This window comes from Prunus mume, linkage group LG8, assembly GCF_029339155.1.
Source record: "Prunus mume cultivar Tortuosa linkage group LG8, ASM2933915v1, whole genome shotgun sequence".
Taxonomy (NCBI): Eukaryota; Viridiplantae; Streptophyta; class Magnoliopsida; order Rosales; family Rosaceae; genus Prunus; species Prunus mume.
The window spans coordinates 5610330-5628494 of NC_142705.1; the positions used below are offsets into that span (position 1 = coordinate 5610330).

Consider the following 18165-nt stretch of genomic DNA (forward strand, 5'->3'; position numbering starts at 1 on the left):
TACAAAGATACAACCATATCAGGAAAATACATGACTTAAAAATGAGGAAACGTGAGGACCTCTTTAATAATGATCCTTAGATTAATCCAAGGGCACATATAGTTAATAATTGTAACCCTAACTCATGCTCCTTCTTTTACTCAAACAATCTTTTTAATGATGGCAACAAATGAATAACAATATTTAACTCATGAAAACCATCTGATTCACTGGATTAAAGAACGAAATGATTTTCAAAATAAACCTTTGGAGGATTAATCAAGGCCCAAGTAGCAACAGTTGGGAATGCTTTGGAAAATCCAGATTGTGAGTGAATAATAGCTACGAGAAAATCATAAAAACTAAGTAGGAGATTCCAAATTAGTCACTAATTATGCCTCCGAAGTCTGCTAGTTCTTGATATTCAAGAATCAAGATTGACCCCATTTTGATATCCAGCAAGATTTTGATATCCACTTGAACGATTTCTTGACGATTCAGTGGATGACCGTTTCTGCCAGCTTTTGCTCCTCTGTCCAGAAAATTCTTTTTGTCTTATTTGATAGCCAATACATTGCTGACAATTGTAGTTTTTATTCTAGGGCAGCCTTTTACTCTCCTTGCTATAAGGAGGCAAATTTTTAAGGTGCCGTCACTTCACAAAATATATACCTTGCACTTTTGGAAAGTTTGAAGGCTAAACTTGTTTTTGGTAATATCTGCTTGTGATCACTATTTGTATTCTGCTATTTGTTTTGAATTCAAAATGTGCAAACCAAATGCTTTGGTGCTAACGTTGGATATTAATTATCTTTGAATTTGGAAAAACGTGCAGACCAATATTGGCTTTGATCTGATTTTGTATATTAATTTGGTATTTTTTTTCGAAAATATCAATAATCATTCCCTCTAATGTTAGGTGCAGTTCCAAGTAAAATCTGTACTGGTCAGTCATGCATGATTTGAGTCTTAAGAGAAAAATTCTACCACAAAATATACCCAAAAAACAAAATAAGAGGTCTCTTTATCGACCAAAAAAGAAAGAACTAAGAGGTCTCTCTACAATGAAGGCCAAACATGAAATTGTATTTGTTGCTTGTACTACACTGATGTGATAAACAACTCACACTTAAAGGCTAAACTATTCCATAAAAAAAATTCCAACTCCTAGAATCTCTTCTGTTACTTGTTCTTGGATTGGAACTTCTGCAAGTTCGTGAATGCCCTTCAACTCTTTTTTCTGTTACTGGTCGCTATATATGGTTCTCCCAAATCTGCAACAAAATGAATATCATTAACACAATTAGTTAAAAGGAAGGCAATTGTCTTAATGCAGGTATATATAGGTTGCATCACATACTTTCAGTTTCTTCGTTATTGCAGACTTCTCGACTCTAAAAAGCTTCGTGAGATGATTAATGGGCAAACGGGTACCATATTTAAGTAGTTTTGCAAGGCCAGCTTCAAGCAGGGGCATTGCCACATGGGTATTTGACTCCAATAAACTTCCCACGAAATATCCATCTTCATCAATAGTCTCCAATAAAATCTGGACAAGAGATACCATTTTATCGAAGCAAAAACAAAACCAAGGGGAAATCAAAGCTACCAGATAAGCGCTAAATAATTACCTCCACCCTTTTATGAACTATGGTTTGCCTCAGTAGTTCAAATGCTTCATCTGCATAGGGCTCCTCATCTCTGGGCAATGTGACACCACAAAGTGAGAAGGCAATCCTCCATGTCTTCTCCTTTTGAATCCGTAGTATAATTTTATCCCTGTTGTTAGTACGGATAACTGATTCCACAATAGCAGGAACTGTCTTGTATTTACCAAGAGACAATAAAAAGATATGATCACGGGCTTTATGAGCTTCCATGCACGTTGCCTGAAACAAACAAATAAATGAATGAACGACTGGAAAAAATCATACAAGCACATCCATTTTAATTATTATAAATTATTTGCACCTTTGACAAGTCTATTATGTCATCCACGCCAGAATTAAGAATGATGTGATCCCGAATTACAGTTTTCACAGCCTGGAAGAAAACGAAATTCAGCATACACATGACAAAGAATAACGGACATGTATACACATGACAAAGTCTATTATTTCTCACCTTCGACGAGTCTACTATGTCGTCCACGCCAGAATTAAGAATGATGTGATCCCCAATTACAGTTTTCACACACTGGAAGAAAACGAAATTCAATTACACATGACAAATAATAATTGACATATACATTGAAACAGGTACGTACAAATGAGAAAGCATAATTGAGTGATAAATTTTCATAATAATTATGAATTTTTTAAATACTACGTACCATTCGTATCAAATTCTCGTCTTGAAGCCTTTTTAAATCTGTAGGTCGGGGTACAGAATCTTTCCAAACCCTTGATCTTCCTTCCAACTCATAATTTGTCATCATACTGCAGCACGATCTTATAGCCGATATACTATGAAAACACAATCTCTCTTGAGTTTGGTTAATTTGATTGAATGAATTATGGCTGTGTTGTGCCAATCGTCCTGTCGTTTTTATAGGGAACCACCTGGACTTTAAATCTACATTAATTAGGAATCCTAATTCTAATATAGGGGCAAAACATATATGGACACACGACTATTGCTATAAAGTATTAGAATTCCGCAAAATTAATAGATGTGAATTGGTTCTATAGACTCCACGAAATTAAATTGCAAATTTTTTATAGAAATCTAAGTAGTTTTTGTCAATGATCTATGCAATCCAAATAGTTCATAATAAAACATGTGATAAACCCTATAAACATTGGATGGGACTTCAATCGCAGTAATATACATAGGGACACACTTACCGGAGTCGTCCAAAAAGATTGATGGATCTGTACCCGATACTCCTCCAATATGAAAGCACACTCTCTTTGCTCCTCTATCTTGGTTTGATATGCAGTGCCAAGGGGTCTGTCCTTTTCTTTTTATAATCAGGAACCCTAATTCTATTGACGGGAAAAAAATATATATATTGGAAACTGGAAACAAAGTTTCCTAATCCTGCAATAGAAAAAGGTACGTTCAACCAAACAAAAAAGAGAAGAATTGCGGGCGTGGAATATCCTAAAACTTGCCAAATTAAAAAGATACAACCAACCATATCAGGAAAATATATTTGTGTTCTACTTAAAGATAAAATACGAAATTAAATCCAAATCTAGCCAAAAATAAACTTTTCTTCAAATTATACCTCAAGCAACATGAAAATCCCAAAAATATAAACGTTTTCCTCCTTTTTAGCGTTATGCTTGACTTTTAAGTGTGATTTTTCATCGCTAGTTCAAATTTTCCTGATTTTGACTCATTTATTTATTTTATATAAATTTTAACAATAATGCTAGAGACACCAAATTTGAGTCCCAAACGATATGTCACGTGTCACATCATAAATAATATTAAATATTGAGTTAACTAATTCCAACTTGGATTATAATTTAGTTAATATAATTTTAGGACTAACGACATTTTACTCAATCGAGGTTTAGATGCCCTATCAAAATGGGCCCTGAGTGGGGGGGAATTTTTTTTCTTTTCTGTTTTTAAATTTTTTAAATTTATAATATTTTAAAACCATATAGATCAAACTAAAAGTAAATCACAACGAACACTATCATGATCTTGCAATCATATAGATCAAACTTGATCCTAGCTAGCTAGTAAGTCCATTGAGAAATGACTTAACCATATATATATATACAGTGAGCTTCGGTTGAGGGATCCCTCAAATAAGTTTATTTGAGGGACTTATTAATTCAAACCGTCTATTTTGTAAGATATTCAGTCGAAGATCATCTCTACAAAAATAATAATAATAAATAAATCACTTGAATCCGATATCATTTGACCACTCATTTCAATTATTGAAATTTTTTAGTACTTTCTTGAAGTACCGTGTTCATTGATTTTGTATGATACAATTGGATGTCGAAACGGTTTCCGATTTGTCTAATTTTTTGCAGGGATGATCAATGAATGTACGTAGACATAAAAAATAGATAATTTGGATCGTTTAAAATATATATATATATATATATATATCGTAGGGGACCCTAAAGGGTGTCCCTCAAATAAAATTATTTGAAGAATCCCTCAATATATATACAAGTATTGGGATAAGTATGGCCTTTTTTGGATAACAGATAAGCTGCCATGTTTGCTTCTCTGAAATTGTGTCTAAACTCAGCCATTGGAAAGTCTTGTAGTAGGTGTCGAATACAAATAGGGTAAATTAGTAATTCAATAAATCGTTTGATAGTAGAGTGTAACCAGTTAATTTTAGGGTTCGTTTAACATTACCCAAAACTTTTGGTCTTGTATGGAAAAGAGCAAAATAAAGAAATGGCTTCCAACCAGGGAGGCCAAACTAAAGAAAGAAAAATAATTGACAGAACTCATCAATTTTTATAAAGACCTCATTCAAGATATGCTTAGGAAGATACAAATTACATATAGAAAATATTGATGCAACGCCAATACTCTTATTTTAGAAAAATAAAACTTTCTCACTCCAATTCACGAAAGAATTGATCCTCTCATACAAAATAAAAGTAACATATATCCTAAAAACCTAAAGAACACAGATTGTTTCCCAGTCCATACCAAGAAAAACCAAATCTATTCCAGTTCGGTGGAGCCAAGAGGCTAACAATGATCTGCACATAAAAACAAATACAAGACTAATCAGCAGGATAACAACCGGAGGAAAAATATACAGTATATATGCAGTAATAATATTACCTTCAGATTAGGTGGGTATAAAGCTTATCCAGAAAATTTGGATATAGTTTTCGAACCTCAGAGTCCACATCTTCAGTGCTGATATCATACTTCATGTAGTGGGTACCTATATTTCTTAAAAATCTGAGGAGGTCCAATAGACTTCCACCCTTGTATGCGTCATCCTTGTGCTCATAAATTTGTTTGAAGGCGGGAACCATTCGGTTAAGATCATTCCAGGATTTATACCGTTGGAATTCAATACCATTTAATATCATCACGAATGTCTTCCTGCGCATATCACTGTGTTCCAGGTAGAACCATATGTCAAAAAAACACCTCATTCTTTCAGCAGGTTTCAACAAAAATGGGTGTTTTGTTAGTTTCTCGACAAATCTAGGGTACCTTAAAACAATTGAAAATAAGAATGTGTGAGTCAAATAAAATAATATATTTTCTGACAGAAAAAAAATAATATATACGAGGTCAACTAAACTTCCTTATTCATTATGACGACGACAACAACAACAACAACAACAACAAAAACCCATCTTACTCATATTTGTCATAGTCAAAGAAATCACAGAAAGAATCACGATCACCCCAAGAAGCCTTTGGCATTAATATATTATCCTTTAACATGTCCCTGAATGCTTTTAAATCCTTGATTCTCAACATTCTTACTTCTTCATGATTTACAGGAACTTGGAGGTCTTCAAAACTGCTTTGAACGTTAATGATCTTGATTTTCTGGGAAACAACAACATAATTGCACGTGCTATCCAAACCCTTGTGAAAAAACTTATGAGCATGTATATCCTTTAGCGTTTGTAAAAGATACCTACACAACAGATTACAAAACAATATGTTGGTTATACATAATCTAGAAAAAAAAAAAAGGGAGGGGGTGAAAAAGACATGAATATATTATACCGAATCTGATCGCACCACCAAGAAAATGCATCCACATGGACATTTATCATCGATCTTACAATATCCTCCTCATCCATCAGCAATTCGTCTAGAAGCTGATCGAACCAATCATAACACAAAATCCAGAATTTTTGTGGTTCATAATAAGTCACAAAGTAAGGTTTCAAGACTCCCACATGATCTATCTTGGAAGTATGGGAAAACAGGTTCTTGGCTGAGTCTTCTTCCAATTCCTTTAAAAATCGGACATCCTTTTCTTTACCATTTTTAAAGTAGATTTTTCCGGTAAAGTAGACATGAGATGTATGGTAGTTTAACACATATTCAGTAATGTTTTCGTCTATTATCTGCAAAACAAATGCCCCATTATACTTCTACTCACACACACACACACACACACTATATGTTACATATGCAAAAAGATGTATATAAAGAAAACAGAGTAAAATGGGAACTAGGCAAAGCATACTTCATCCGGGTTGGGGTTGAGTTTATATCTGCTTTCGATTCCATTCGGTGAAGGTTGCTGGCTTGCCATTTCAATTCAGCTTCAACACAAAATATAAGTTAGTGTCTACAATTATAACCAAACAAGGTTTAAACATAGTTAGCCCGAAATACAAAACCCACAGTGAGTTCAAAGGAGGACATAACCCACACAACATCAAAACGTATACAAATAAAACATGTGATAAACCAACTTGACCCAAGTAACTCAAATCGAATTGAGGTAAAACTCTATAAACATTGGATGGGACTTCAATAGCAGTAATATACACAGAGACACACTTACCAGTCGTCCAAAAAATTGCAGTAATATACTCCAATGTGAAAACACACACTCTCTTACTATGGTTGTGCTGTGCCAAGGGTTCGGTCTTCTTATAGAGGTCACCCTAGACTTTACATTAGGAACACTGGAAAAAAAAATTGGGAAACTGGAAACAAAGTTTCCTAATCCTGCAATAGTAGAAGGCTTGCAGTGCACGCAAAAATAAAAAATAAATAAAAGAAAAGAGAAGAATGCACTTGTGGAAAAAAAAAAAAGGGGAAACTAGAAACGAAATTACTAATCACACTCCTACTTTCTAATAAGAATTTAAAAAAAAAAAATTTATATACATGAGTATAAGATAACAATTTCATAAAAAGTGCTGCTATTTCCACCCCACTTGTCCTATTTCTCCACCCACCATGTAAATTTTAAAAAATACAATCCTATCTTTCCACCCACCCTTATTTCTAAAATATTATTTAATCCTAACTATGGTTAACTCTTTTGAATTTAATTTTTTTTAAGGAATTTTGAAATCAAAATAAAGTAAAATATGTGGCATTAAAGTCAGAGCACTTGAATCAACAACACAAAATGTGAGGATTAAATCCAACTCTTAAATGGAAATTTGGATCTTTGTAAAAAAAAAAATAATAATAATAATAAAATATTATTTGCATGTATTGAGATGGGAGTAGCAATTTCCTAGATTATTGTGTACCAAGCAGCTTATGGATTTTACAAGTAAAGGATGTGTGGGCTTGTTGGGATCTCTGATTTTAACATGTGACCCATTGGATATGAGAGTGTAAATCAAACTAGAAACACAACTGTAATAACCAAAAATATGCTTCACTTATTTCCGTCCTTTCTTGCAGAATGCAGAAATCAGCTACCTGTTTAACATATCCAAACATATGTCAGAAGATGCTGAAGTTCGCAAGTAAACAAAACGAAGAAACTTCTTAAGCCCATTTGATAACTATTTTAATTTTAGTTTTATTCCATCAAGGTTTAGGTACCCTATTGAGGGGACTTTCTCTATTGCGAAGTGCAAGTGTGTGGAGTGGATGCGGACTTCTATTTGTAACCATTAGATTCCTTGTACGCTGTTGATTTAAAACATCATTGAGAACTTCTATTTCTATAAGAGCTTTTCAATCCCGTGTTTACACCTCCAATCTACTAACCTCTGTTTCTTTCTTCCACTACAACACCTTCTCTTCCTTGTGCTTTCATCCCTGGCAATATCACAGCTGCTCCTCTGGGTTATAATATTTTTATTTCTTCTTTTCAACACCTTCTCATCCATGTGCTCTCAACACCTTCTCATCCATGTTTATGTAGAGAAGAAGGGAAATGACGTATTGCATATACAGAATCACAAATAGCAATTGATGAAAGAATCGGATGAAGTTGACGAAGGGTGTAATTTGGTCAATTTAAAAAATGTTGGGTATCAAATTGATGAAATTGAAATTTGAAGGCCCATTTCGATATGACACCTAACCCTTGATGGGGTAAAATAGTATTAGTCCTTAATTTTAAAAGTAAAATTTTAAATTTTAAAAATTAAACAATCAAACGCCATGCAACACTCACCTTAAAGTAGCTCAAGCAACATGAAAATCCCAAAAATATACACGTATTCCTTCTTTTTAGCATGATTTTCCATCTTTAGTCCCCATTTTCTTGATTTTGAATCGTTTATTTTTTATGATAAATTTTGAAGGATTAAGGTGAGTGTTGTTAGTTTATATATATATATATATATATATATTCAGAGATGTTAAGTTTTTTTTAAAAAAATTATACTTTGAACTTTATTTTTCTACTGATTTGGCCAAATTTAATTAGAGATCATCATTTGGCCCACGGACTCACATGCCGATGGGGGCACGCTCGGCCCATCATTTAGTGGGCTAAGGCAGGATATGGGTGTCTAAAGCCCAGCCCAGCCCGTTTGAGCCCATTTGTTGGTAATTTGGCTTCTACAAGAGAAAATTTGGCAGTTTATAAAGGGCAGACAGCATTCGAGCTTGAAAATTTGGTGCACTGTCATTCAAGAAAATAATGATGTCTTCCAATATTCTTTAGAAACTAAGAACCTTCCCAGTAAAAACAGTTATCTCCCAACTCATGAAAACATAAAGTACAAATTGTGCCCCGATCCACAACAAGAAAATGCATATCTTCAAGTTCAGTAGAAGGAAGGTTATATTTTGATTTATTTTCCAACTGATTTGGTGAAATTTAATGTTTTTCTTTGTGTTGATTGTTTCAGATTTGTTTCTTCCTTGCCAAACTGATGAAAATTAATGGTTTTTGTTGTCAATATTCATTCCATCATTTTTATTGATTCTCATTATCATCATATCTTGTACTTGTGGTTTTAAATTCAAAATTATTATGTGCCTATTTTTCATTTACCCTTTGTTTGGATGATGCAATTGAAAATTAATTACATTATATTCTAAAATGACGGAATTTAGATTTCCATTATTTCAATTTCTAGCAATTGAAGATTTCAGTATTTGGATTTATATATGTCGAATTTTGTAAATGACGGAATTTTGTAAATGAGACTATGGAAATTATGAAATGAAACCTATTTTGGTGAAAATTAAACTCGGGAATTTGATGCCCCAATTTCCACGATTTTTTTCGCGCGACTTCCACTCTTAAGTTGCCAAACAAGGGAATTGTCAATTTCTCCTCTTAAATTCCAGACTTTTAGCTAAATTCCGAGTGATTACATATTTAATTTGAAAATGTTTTTCAAGTCCCTTCGCAGATCACAATTTTTAGTATTACTCTCTTTTGAAGTGATTTTTTACCATAAATTTCTATAACTTCTAGTATGAAGTTTCAAGACTATTTGATATAATATAACTTTCTTTCCTGTAGCTTTCGGAGCTATTAGGGACTGTAAGTATTTAACTCCTGCACAAATGTTTCATGTAACAACGGTGCCTATGGTAGTATTGCATATATAATCTCGTGTTTGATTTTCATAACCTGAATGTACCCGGCATTTCAAGTTCCTAATCGCCTTCTTCCACTGACCTGAAGAAATATGATATGCCTTCTTGGTGGCAGTTTCATCATTCTTCAATCTGATTACGCCAAGGACGTTGCTCAACCTACACTCACATCAAAAAGGGTAGTCCAAGTATATGGATGTGTTTTGACTGGTAAATATATGGCTGTTTGACAAAGTGAGTTCCCTCACAGCTCTTTTTCTGCATGTTTGTTACATTTTACTCAAAAACATCTGTATTGATATCAGGCTGACTATTGTGCACATCCAGAAAACTACAATCCCGTTTTCCACGAAAAAATTGCGCCCTTATGCATCTGTAATTGGTATGTTTTACACTTTGCTATCAAACCTATTTAGATTTTTTTCCATGAAAACTAGAACCCTATTTAAGCTTCTGTTTTTCCCCCTTTGGCAGTGAATTGCATGTACTTACTGGGAGAAACAATTTACTAGATTATTGAGTACCAAGCAGCTTAAAGATTTAACAAGGAAAGACACCTTGTTGGAATCTCTGATTTAACTTGTGACATTGACACTGGGTGATCAATAGAAAATTGTAAACCGACCATCTCAATTGACTCACCTTTCTTCAGGTACAATAAAAAACACAGTTTTCTGTTGTTACAATACTTATGACCAGAAACAGGATATGTTCAACCATGGTTTTTCAGATATGATCCCTCACATGATTCATACCATCATGACATGGAAGGTGAGGGCGAAATATGCCAAGTTGTTGACAACCTTCCAACAGAATTTGCACCTTTCTTCAGGTGCACCACTTTCATCCAGGCTTTTTCTTTAAACCCAAAGAAGTTATTTAAAACCGTTCTTATCATGATTAATTTAATAAAACATGCCATTTAAATGTGTGAAGGCTTCCAAGTATTTTGGAGACATATTTCCCCAATTTGTTGGCAATTTGGCTTCAACAACTAACACTACAAAGCTACCTTCACTCTTGAGGAGAGCTTGCATTACTAATATATGTTTTACGAACATATTCCATGATTGAGAAACGTGGTCTGAAAGTAAGTTATCAAAGGCGTCAGAAACATACAAAACTTGGCGCCCTTTCTGTCATTCAGGAAAATAATGATGTCTTCCAATATTATTTAGAAGTAAAAACAGTTATCTCCCAACTCATGAAAACAAAAAAGTACAAATTGTGCCCCGATCCACAACAAGAAAATGCATATCTTCAAGTTCAGTAGAAGGAAGGTGCTACCTTCATGATCTGCACAAAACAAAAGAATTAAACTAAGTAAATAGAAGGATGAAAGCGCAAAGAGAAGAGTATTCTATTCAATTAGCTTACATTTACCTTCAGAAGATGGTATGAATCTGATTCAAGAACCTGGGATACAATCTTTCGACCTCAGCGTCCACAGCTTCAAAGGTTTGCTCACGACAATCGAGATATACATCTTTCAAAAATTCTAGAAGATCCCATACACAATCACCATCATATTTATTCTTCGGATCTTCATAGATTTTTATGAAGGGAGCCATATCTTCAATTTTATTATTCCACTTTCTATACTCATGGAATGCCCTACCATCTAATATTCTCTTCAACTTACTTTTATTTTGAGAGATCCTTATTTCAAAAAAGGACTGCATTCTTTCCTTCGAAGTCATTAAAAAGGGATGATTTTCTAGTTTCTCGATGAACGTAGAATACCTGAAAATAAAAAATAAAAAATAAAAACTAATGTTTGTAAGCCAGATAACAGGTTATACTTTTTTTTCATTCAGTTCATTTAGGAACAATAAGGGAAAGAAAAAAAAAAAGGTTGTAGCACTACTAAACTTACCCACAATTTTCATTGTCATTGTCAAAGAAATCAAAGAAATAATCACGCTCAAGCCAAGGACCTCCAGGTAACAGTATTCTTTCCTTTAGCATTTTCCTCAGTGCTTTTAAGTCGTTGATTCTCAACATCCTTACATTTATAGGATGTATGGTATCTCCGAGGTCTTCAAAACTGCATTCCACGTTAATAATCTTGATTCGATTGGAAACAACAACATAATTGCATGTTTTGTTCAAACCCATATGAAAAAAATCATAAAAATGTATATGTTTTATTGTTCGTAAAAGGTTCCTGCACAATGGATTAAAAAAAACATTATCAGCACTAATTATTATACAATACATATTTGAGGCAAAAAGAAAAAAGATATGAATATATTATACCGAATTGCATCGCACCACCAAGGAGATAGAATATGAGAAATCTCAGTTCTCATTGGCATTACAAAATCGTCATCCATCATTTCGCACAGAAGTTGATCGAATTGAGGGTAGCACAAAATCCAAATATCTTGTGGTTCATAATAACTCACAAAGTAAGGTTTCAAGAAACCCGCATGATAAGTTAAATTGGAAGTTTGATTAAATATCTGCTTAGCTAACTCTTCCTGCGATTTTTCGAACTTAAAAAATCGAGCCTCCCTTTCTTTGCCATCTTTAAAGTATATTTTTCCAGCAAAGTAAATTTGAGATGGGTCATAATTTAACTCATATCCAATGATATTCATACTTTCACCTCCTATTCTCTGCATAAAAAATAACCACAACATCATATTTTTACTGTTATACAAGCATCACGTGAAGCATAATCGATGCAAATAAAATAAAAATGAAAAAGTAGTCAAAACATACCACATCCTTGTCGGGGTTGAGTTGATGTCCCTTTTGTACTCCATCAATTGAAGCTTGTTGCTTTCCCATTCCAAATAAACTTTTTCCCCATCACAAAATATAACTTAATTAGTTGCTATAATTATTCGAACTAAACAATCGGAAAATTTAAGCATTCATATTATACAATATGCCAATCCGAGATTTCCAACTCTGATGCCAATCCCCTACATATATATACCTACAAAGCCACCTACCATGCTAATCTCCAATCAAAAACTGGCAGAAATATATGGACACACGACTATTGCTAAAGTATTAGAATTCCACAAAATTAATAGATGTGAGTTGTTTCTATAGGCTCCACAAAGATAAATTGCAAAATTTTAATAGAATTCTAAGCAGTTTTTGTCATGGATCTATGTAATCCATATTGTTCATAATAAAACATGTGATACACCAACTTGACCCAAATAAATCAAATTAATGGACTTGAGAACATTGGATGGGACTTCAATCGCCCTAATATACATAGGACACACTTACCGGAGCCGTCCAAAAAGGCTCCGGCTGACTTCACAGCCTTGCTACACTTTTCTGCAGCTCCACAAAGTTTGTAACAAGTTTTATTGTAGAATTCTCTACCAAGCTGTACATATAGAGCTACTATACGCCCATGTAATCAATAGAAACAAAGGATATATTCATATAATGATAATATTCTTAGGAGAAGAGACCAATCAAACTCTTTCAATCAAATTCTGTTTTTTATTTTTTTGTCTTCTTCAAATCAATTAGGAGCAGAGACTTCGCACACGTGATATTCCAAAATTCTGTCTTATGAGTTACCCATTAGAATCCATATTAAAAATTACTCAATAGAACCCAAATCAAAACTCATCACACAGAACCCCCAAATAGAATAACCATGGCTCAAATTCTGTTTTTTTCTTCGCCAAATCAATTAGGACTAGAGACTTCGCACACATGATATTCCAAAATTTTAAAAAACCATTAAAAAAATCATGAGGAGTGATCTTCAAACCCATTAAAACCAGATCAGAACTCATTCCAGAACCCCAAATCGAAGAACCATGGCCCATATATTGAAACAATCATAACCAATGATAGCATACCTCTTTCGCATAGATGGTGGGTCTTCCTCTTCAGCCTGCGATGGTGTAGGTCGTCTTCGTCTTCTGCTTCAGCTTCGTTTCTTTGCTCTGACTTTCCTTTTAGTCTTCAGCTATGTTCATGCTCTATGCGTATGTTTATTTTTTTTTTGGGTCAAAATATATATCTTTATATTTGTGTATATATCAGTTAGAAAGTAGGAGTGAGAAATTAGTAAACTTCGTTTCTAGTTTCCCTTTTCTTTTTTCCCACACGTGCATTCTTCTCTTTTTTTTCCTTTTTTGTTTTTGTTTTTTTTTTTGCGTGTGGGTCCAAAGCCTTCTTCTATTGCAGGATTAGGAATTCCAGTTTCCCTTTTTTTTAAATTTTATTTTTTAATTCCAGTGTTCCTAATGTAGATTTAAAGTAGAGGGTGATCCTCTATAAAAAAAGGACCGAACCCTTTGCACGGCACAAGCCATTATTCATTTAATCAAATTCAGTAAGCGAAGTGAGAGTTTTTAATAGCAAGAGAGAGCGTGTGTGTGTGTGTGTTTTTTTTCACATTGGAGGAGTATCAGGCATATATTACTGCAATCTTTTTGGACGATTGGTAAGTGATGTCTCTATGTATATTACTGTGAGTGAAGTCCCATCCAACGTTTATACAGTTTTACCCTAAGTCGATTTCAGTTAATTGTCAAGTTGGTATGTCACATGTTTTATTACGAATGATTTGGATTATATTGTGAAATATGAACATTTAATATGACTAAATTGATGGAGTATACGAAAGTAACGTAAACAGGGTGTGGTATTCTATTACTACGTCTTATATCGTTCTATTTTGTTTTGCATCGACTATGGTCACGTGGTGCTTGTGTACAAAATATGATGTTGCGGTAATTTGCATAAGTTTTGATGTCGTGTACTGGGTTCTGTCCTCCTTTAACTTTCGATTTTCTTGAATAAAATTGACTTATGTGCATATATATGGAATGCCACGTCTACAACTTCTGGTTTTTTTGCACAGTAACCCTTGCCATCCCATGCTATTTTTCTTTAGTTTTGCTTCTAGTTGTTATTAGAAGGTTGTTGACATGACATTAATTCCATAGGTGACAATGAAGGCTGTTGAGATGCAACGCTTTGAGGCAACGGTAAAGGCTGTTCCTTCAGGGGATCGCTTGGTCCTCTTGCCTATCAAAGGTGGGCAGGTCATCATCGATCCCAAGTTTGAAAAGACAGTCTGCTTGTCACAGGCTTCTGCTCCGGCATTGGTACGTAATAAACATTTGTGTTCTGCCAACATGTTCTTAATTTTGTGTTTTTTGGATATTGTTGGTTGTTAGTTCGTTTTTGCTCTTTGTTTTTTCTAAAAAAATTATATATATACAAAAATCAAGGATTATACGGTTATGGATTGTGGATTTGTTTAAAAAAATTTCATGCATTAATTGTTTGCTGCCATTTTTGTGTTCTCTTGTTTCTTCCTGCCAGGATAAGGATGAAAATTTTGAAAGGGATGAGTTATTTGCATGGGGCAGCAGAGAGTTTATGAGGAAACTGTGCATAGGAAAGGTGCCCAGCTATTTTCATATCACTTCTCTTTTTTTGGTTTACTATCGATTGTACTAGCTAGTCCTTTAACAATGAATAACCATCATGCATGTATCTACCTCACTACATTTCCCAACAGGTCGTAGCATTATATGAGCAGAAATATAACTTCGGAACAATTATATTTGGGAATGTTATGCTGGGAGAAGAAAATGTTGCACTACGGGCTATTTCTAAAGGCTGGGCAAAGGTTTCAATCGTCTCTTTTTTGGAGTTATTGGTCGCTAATTTTATATTCAATGTTTCATTTAAATGGGTGTAAGAGTGCAGGTGAGGGAGAGCAATAATAACAAAGCAAAGCTCGAGCAAGAGAAAGCTATGGAGGATGGCCTTGGTCTCTGGAACAAGGTTTGCATTTTTAATTTATCCCTGCCTTATATTTCTTATGACGTGAATCTAACTTGTTGTAGCATATATGTTGGAAGTTGACTTCAAATCTTGTGTGTGATCGATGTACATGACAACTTAGATATCATGACCATTTTGTTCTTAATTTCAGGACCCAGATGCTGCTATGGAATCCAGTAGGATACGTAGCGAGTTAACTATCCAGAGTTTGTTAGTTAAAACTACTCCCATGAGTGGTATTGCTGAGACAGTCATCGATGCCCGCACAGTCAGAGTCTTATTGATTCCAGATTTTCATTTTATCGATGTAATGGTTGTAGGAGTTCAGGTATGTATGCTTTCCTTTTGTAATTTGGAAAAGTCTGTACAGCGTTACATTTGGTTTATATCGGCTTTGTTTTCATAACATTATGTATATATATATATATATATATATATATATGTATGTATATAACATTTTTCTCTTTGTTGCAATTAGGCTTTGTCTATAACACCTCTCGCACATGAATCTAAATGGTTTACAGAAATTCAAGTATTGCATAGAGATGTAAGGAATTTTTACTGTAGATTATCTTGTGTACATTGAATTTATTTTCAATTTTATGAACACTATGGTGGAAATTTATAGGTGCAAATATGTGTGAGAGGCACTGACAAACACAATAATATAGTTGGGTCAGTATGTTACTACGGCGGAGACTCGGAAGAGAAATCCCTAGCGTTGGAGCTTATTAAAAAAGTAAGAGCGCTTAAACTGCATTCCCATTTCATGATGGTTAAATGTGTTCCAATTTCTGGCAGTTGTAATATTTATCACATGTGCTTTCAGTCTTTGGTGTATCTCCTTGCATGTTATGCTCGTGAATATTTTATAGCCTCTTTCAAACCCGTAATTATATATATGTGGATGCTTTTAAATTTCGTGTTCAGAGTTATGCAAAATATGGTGCCTGGAGTGAAGACATTATGGAAGAAAAAGAGAAGTGGGAGCTAAAAAATGCAGATTATGAGGCTAGGGAAGGAAGATCAAGGGTTTGGAAAGACTACGTGCCCCCACCTACAGCTTTATATAGGATTCGAGGCCAGCATTTGAGAGGAACGGTAGTATTTAAAAAATTCATGATTATTATGAAAATTTATATCACTCAATTATGCTTTGTCCAAAAACAAAAAACTATATGCGTATTCCAAGCTATCTGTCCGTTATTCTTTGTCATGTGAAATGGATTTTTGTATTCTCCCAGGTTGTGCAAATTCTATGTGGGGACCACATCATTGTGGCTGATGATTCTCTGAAAGATGGCACTGAACAATACCGTGAGGTTTATCTTTCAAGTATTACGTGTCCAAAATTGGGTTCTGCTGGAGTAAAACGAGAGGAGGCCTATGCTAATGAAGCAATGGAGTTTGTGAGAGCACACCTTATTGGGCGCCAAGTATGCATGCGAACTAATTTTGATATGTTGTTTTCTTAATTATAGAAATCTCTGTTATGATTTGAAATAAACCTTGTCAACTTCAGTACTCTATTCACCATTGGGATTATCAAGAAAAATGAACAAACACTTGCAGGTGCGAGTTGAATTGGAGTATTCAAGGATTCCCAGCCCGAAAACTCAGATAAAATATTACCATGGATCAGTCTTCCTTGTAAATGATGGTGGTGATGCTCGTGATAGCCAGAATGTTTCTGAGTTGGTCGTCGCAGAAGGCCTTGGCACTGTTTGTAGACAAAAGGATATTGAGTTGGTATCAAAATATTATGATGCCCTTCGTATTGCAGAATCAGATGCTATTCGTAATAACAAAGGAATGCATTCTGGCGTGGATCCTAAAGTCATGGACATAAAAGACTTGTCAAATGTGAGAATATTACTCCATAATTTATAATAACAGTTACAAGGGATCGATGTGTTTTTTCTCTGCGAGTTAGTTTTTCTTATCAATTCATTCATTCATGACATGCATTTGTTTCAGGCAACACTCGACCAAAGTGGTAAAGCCTGTGATTATATCTTTTTATGGTTCTTTGATGGTGCTGATGATAAATTCGAGAAAGTTCCTGCTGTTGTGGAATCTATTATCCGTACTAACACGAGGGATAAAATTATACTACGGATTCAAAACGCAAAGACATGGAGGATTGCCTTCTCACTTGGTGGTGTCACATTGCCCAGATATGATGAGGAGCCCTATGCAAATGAAGCAATTAGACTATTGAGAAAAAACATACTTCAGAGAACGGTGGAGGTGATAATTTAGCATTTATCTGGTAGCTTTTATTTTCTCTTGGTTTTCTTCTTACTTCCATAAAATTGTATCATCCGTACAGGTTGAACTAGAGACAATTGATGAAGATGGATGTTTCGTGGGAACTTTATTGTTGTCAAATATCCATGTGGCAATACCCCTGCTTGAAGCTGGCCTTGCAAAACTTAAAGTTGGTGTTCCCACTGATTATTCCAAGAAGCTTTCTAGAGTTGAGAAGTCTGCAAGAACGAAGAAACTGAAAGTATGTGAAGCAACATATATAACTGCATTATGACATTCTTCCTTTTAACTAATTGTGTTAATAATATTCATTTTGCTGCAGATTTGGGAAAATTATGGGAACCCTCTTATAGCAACTACTAACATAAGACAGAGTTGAAGGGCATACACGAAATTTCAAAAGTTCCAAGAACAAGGGTCAATAGGTGGGAGTGTGGCGCTATATATGGAGAAGATATCGAGCAAGTGTTGAGAAATTAGAAGAAAAGATGTATTAGGAATTAGGAATCTTTTTATCTTATAGTTTAGCATTTAATCATGAATTCTTCGTCACATCAGTGTAGTTAAAGGAACAAATACAATTTCATGTAGCATTTAATCATGAATTCTTCGTCACATCAGTGTAGGGAAATAATTATGACCAAGTTTTTCAAACCCAAGAACAACAACGGGAGAATG

The 18165-nt window shown here is 34.3% G+C and overlaps 3 protein-coding genes across 4 annotated transcripts; 1 reads left to right on the top strand and 2 right to left on the bottom strand.

Annotated features, from left to right (window-relative positions):
* Positions 1 to 992: 992 nt before the first annotated feature.
* On the bottom strand, positions 993 to 3126 carry LOC148914574 (ribonuclease TUDOR 1-like). Of its 2 annotated transcripts, none has more exons than XM_089043222.1 (7): positions 2826 to 3126; positions 2312 to 2444; positions 2104 to 2175; positions 1951 to 2022; positions 1611 to 1868; positions 1340 to 1528; positions 993 to 1253 (listed from the first exon to the last, which is right to left on the bottom strand). In XM_089043222.1, exons 2-7 carry the CDS (start codon positions 2414 to 2416, stop codon positions 1233 to 1235), a joined length of 717 nt encoding a protein of 238 aa, XP_088899348.1. In that variant the 5' UTR covers positions 2417 to 2444; positions 2826 to 3126; the 3' UTR covers positions 993 to 1232. The 2 variants fall into 2 exon arrangements, with proteins under 2 accessions (XP_088899348.1, XP_088899347.1); XM_089043221.1 differs by having other exon boundaries at positions 2312 to 2540.
* A 7409-nt stretch (positions 3127 to 10535) lies between these two features.
* LOC148914575 (uncharacterized) lies at positions 10536 to 13555 on the bottom strand. Its single transcript, XM_089043223.1, has 6 exons — positions 13272 to 13555; positions 12157 to 12235; positions 11689 to 12050; positions 11306 to 11596; positions 10813 to 11172; positions 10536 to 10725 (listed from the first exon to the last, which is right to left on the bottom strand). The coding sequence occupies exons 1-5, from the start codon at positions 13280 to 13282 to the stop codon at positions 10815 to 10817; spliced, it is 1101 nt and encodes a 366-aa protein (XP_088899349.1). The 5' UTR covers positions 13283 to 13555; the 3' UTR covers positions 10536 to 10725; positions 10813 to 10814.
* Positions 13556 to 14372: 817 nt separating this feature from the next.
* LOC148914576 (ribonuclease TUDOR 2-like) lies at positions 14373 to 17866 on the top strand. The gene is made up of 13 exons (XM_089042702.1): positions 14373 to 14528; positions 14749 to 14829; positions 14948 to 15058; positions 15139 to 15216; positions 15368 to 15544; positions 15695 to 15748; positions 15845 to 15955; positions 16147 to 16317; positions 16461 to 16652; positions 16789 to 17079; positions 17194 to 17466; positions 17549 to 17728; positions 17810 to 17866. The coding sequence occupies exons 1-13, from the start codon at positions 14373 to 14375 to the stop codon at positions 17864 to 17866; spliced, it is 1932 nt and encodes a 643-aa protein (XP_088898828.1).
* The last annotated feature ends 299 nt before the right edge of the window (positions 17867 to 18165 follow it).

Excerpts from the sequence above, each read along its gene's own strand:
- LOC148914574 (XM_089043222.1), bottom strand. The coding sequence starts at position 2,416 with ATGATGACAAATTATGAGTTGGAAGGAAGATCAAGGGTTTGGAAAGAT. Across the intron at positions 2,023-2,103 it reads ACATAGTAGACTCGTCGAAG|GCTGTGAAAACTGTAATTCG; the intron begins GTGAGAAATAAT and ends GTTTTCTTCCAG. Across the intron at positions 1,254-1,339 it reads CAATAACGAAGAAACTGAAA|ATTTGGGAGAACCATATATA; the intron begins GTATGTGATGCA and ends ATTTTGTTGCAG.
- LOC148914575 (XM_089043223.1), bottom strand. Across the intron at positions 12,051-12,156 it reads TCAACCCCGACAAGGATGTG|AGAATAGGAGGTGAAAGTAT; the intron begins GTATGTTTTGAC and ends TTTTTTATGCAG. Across the intron at positions 11,597-11,688 it reads TGGTGGTGCGATGCAATTCG|GAACCTTTTACGAACAATAA; the intron begins GTATAATATATT and ends TCCATTGTGCAG.
- LOC148914576 (XM_089042702.1), top strand. The coding sequence starts at position 14,373 with ATGAAGGCTGTTGAGATGCAACGCTTTGAGGCAACGGTAAAGGCTGTT. Across the intron at positions 15,956-16,146 it reads CGTTGGAGCTTATTAAAAAA|AGTTATGCAAAATATGGTGC; the intron begins GTAAGAGCGCTT and ends TTTCGTGTTCAG. Across the intron at positions 17,729-17,809 it reads CAAGAACGAAGAAACTGAAA|ATTTGGGAAAATTATGGGAA; the intron begins GTATGTGAAGCA and ends ATTTTGCTGCAG.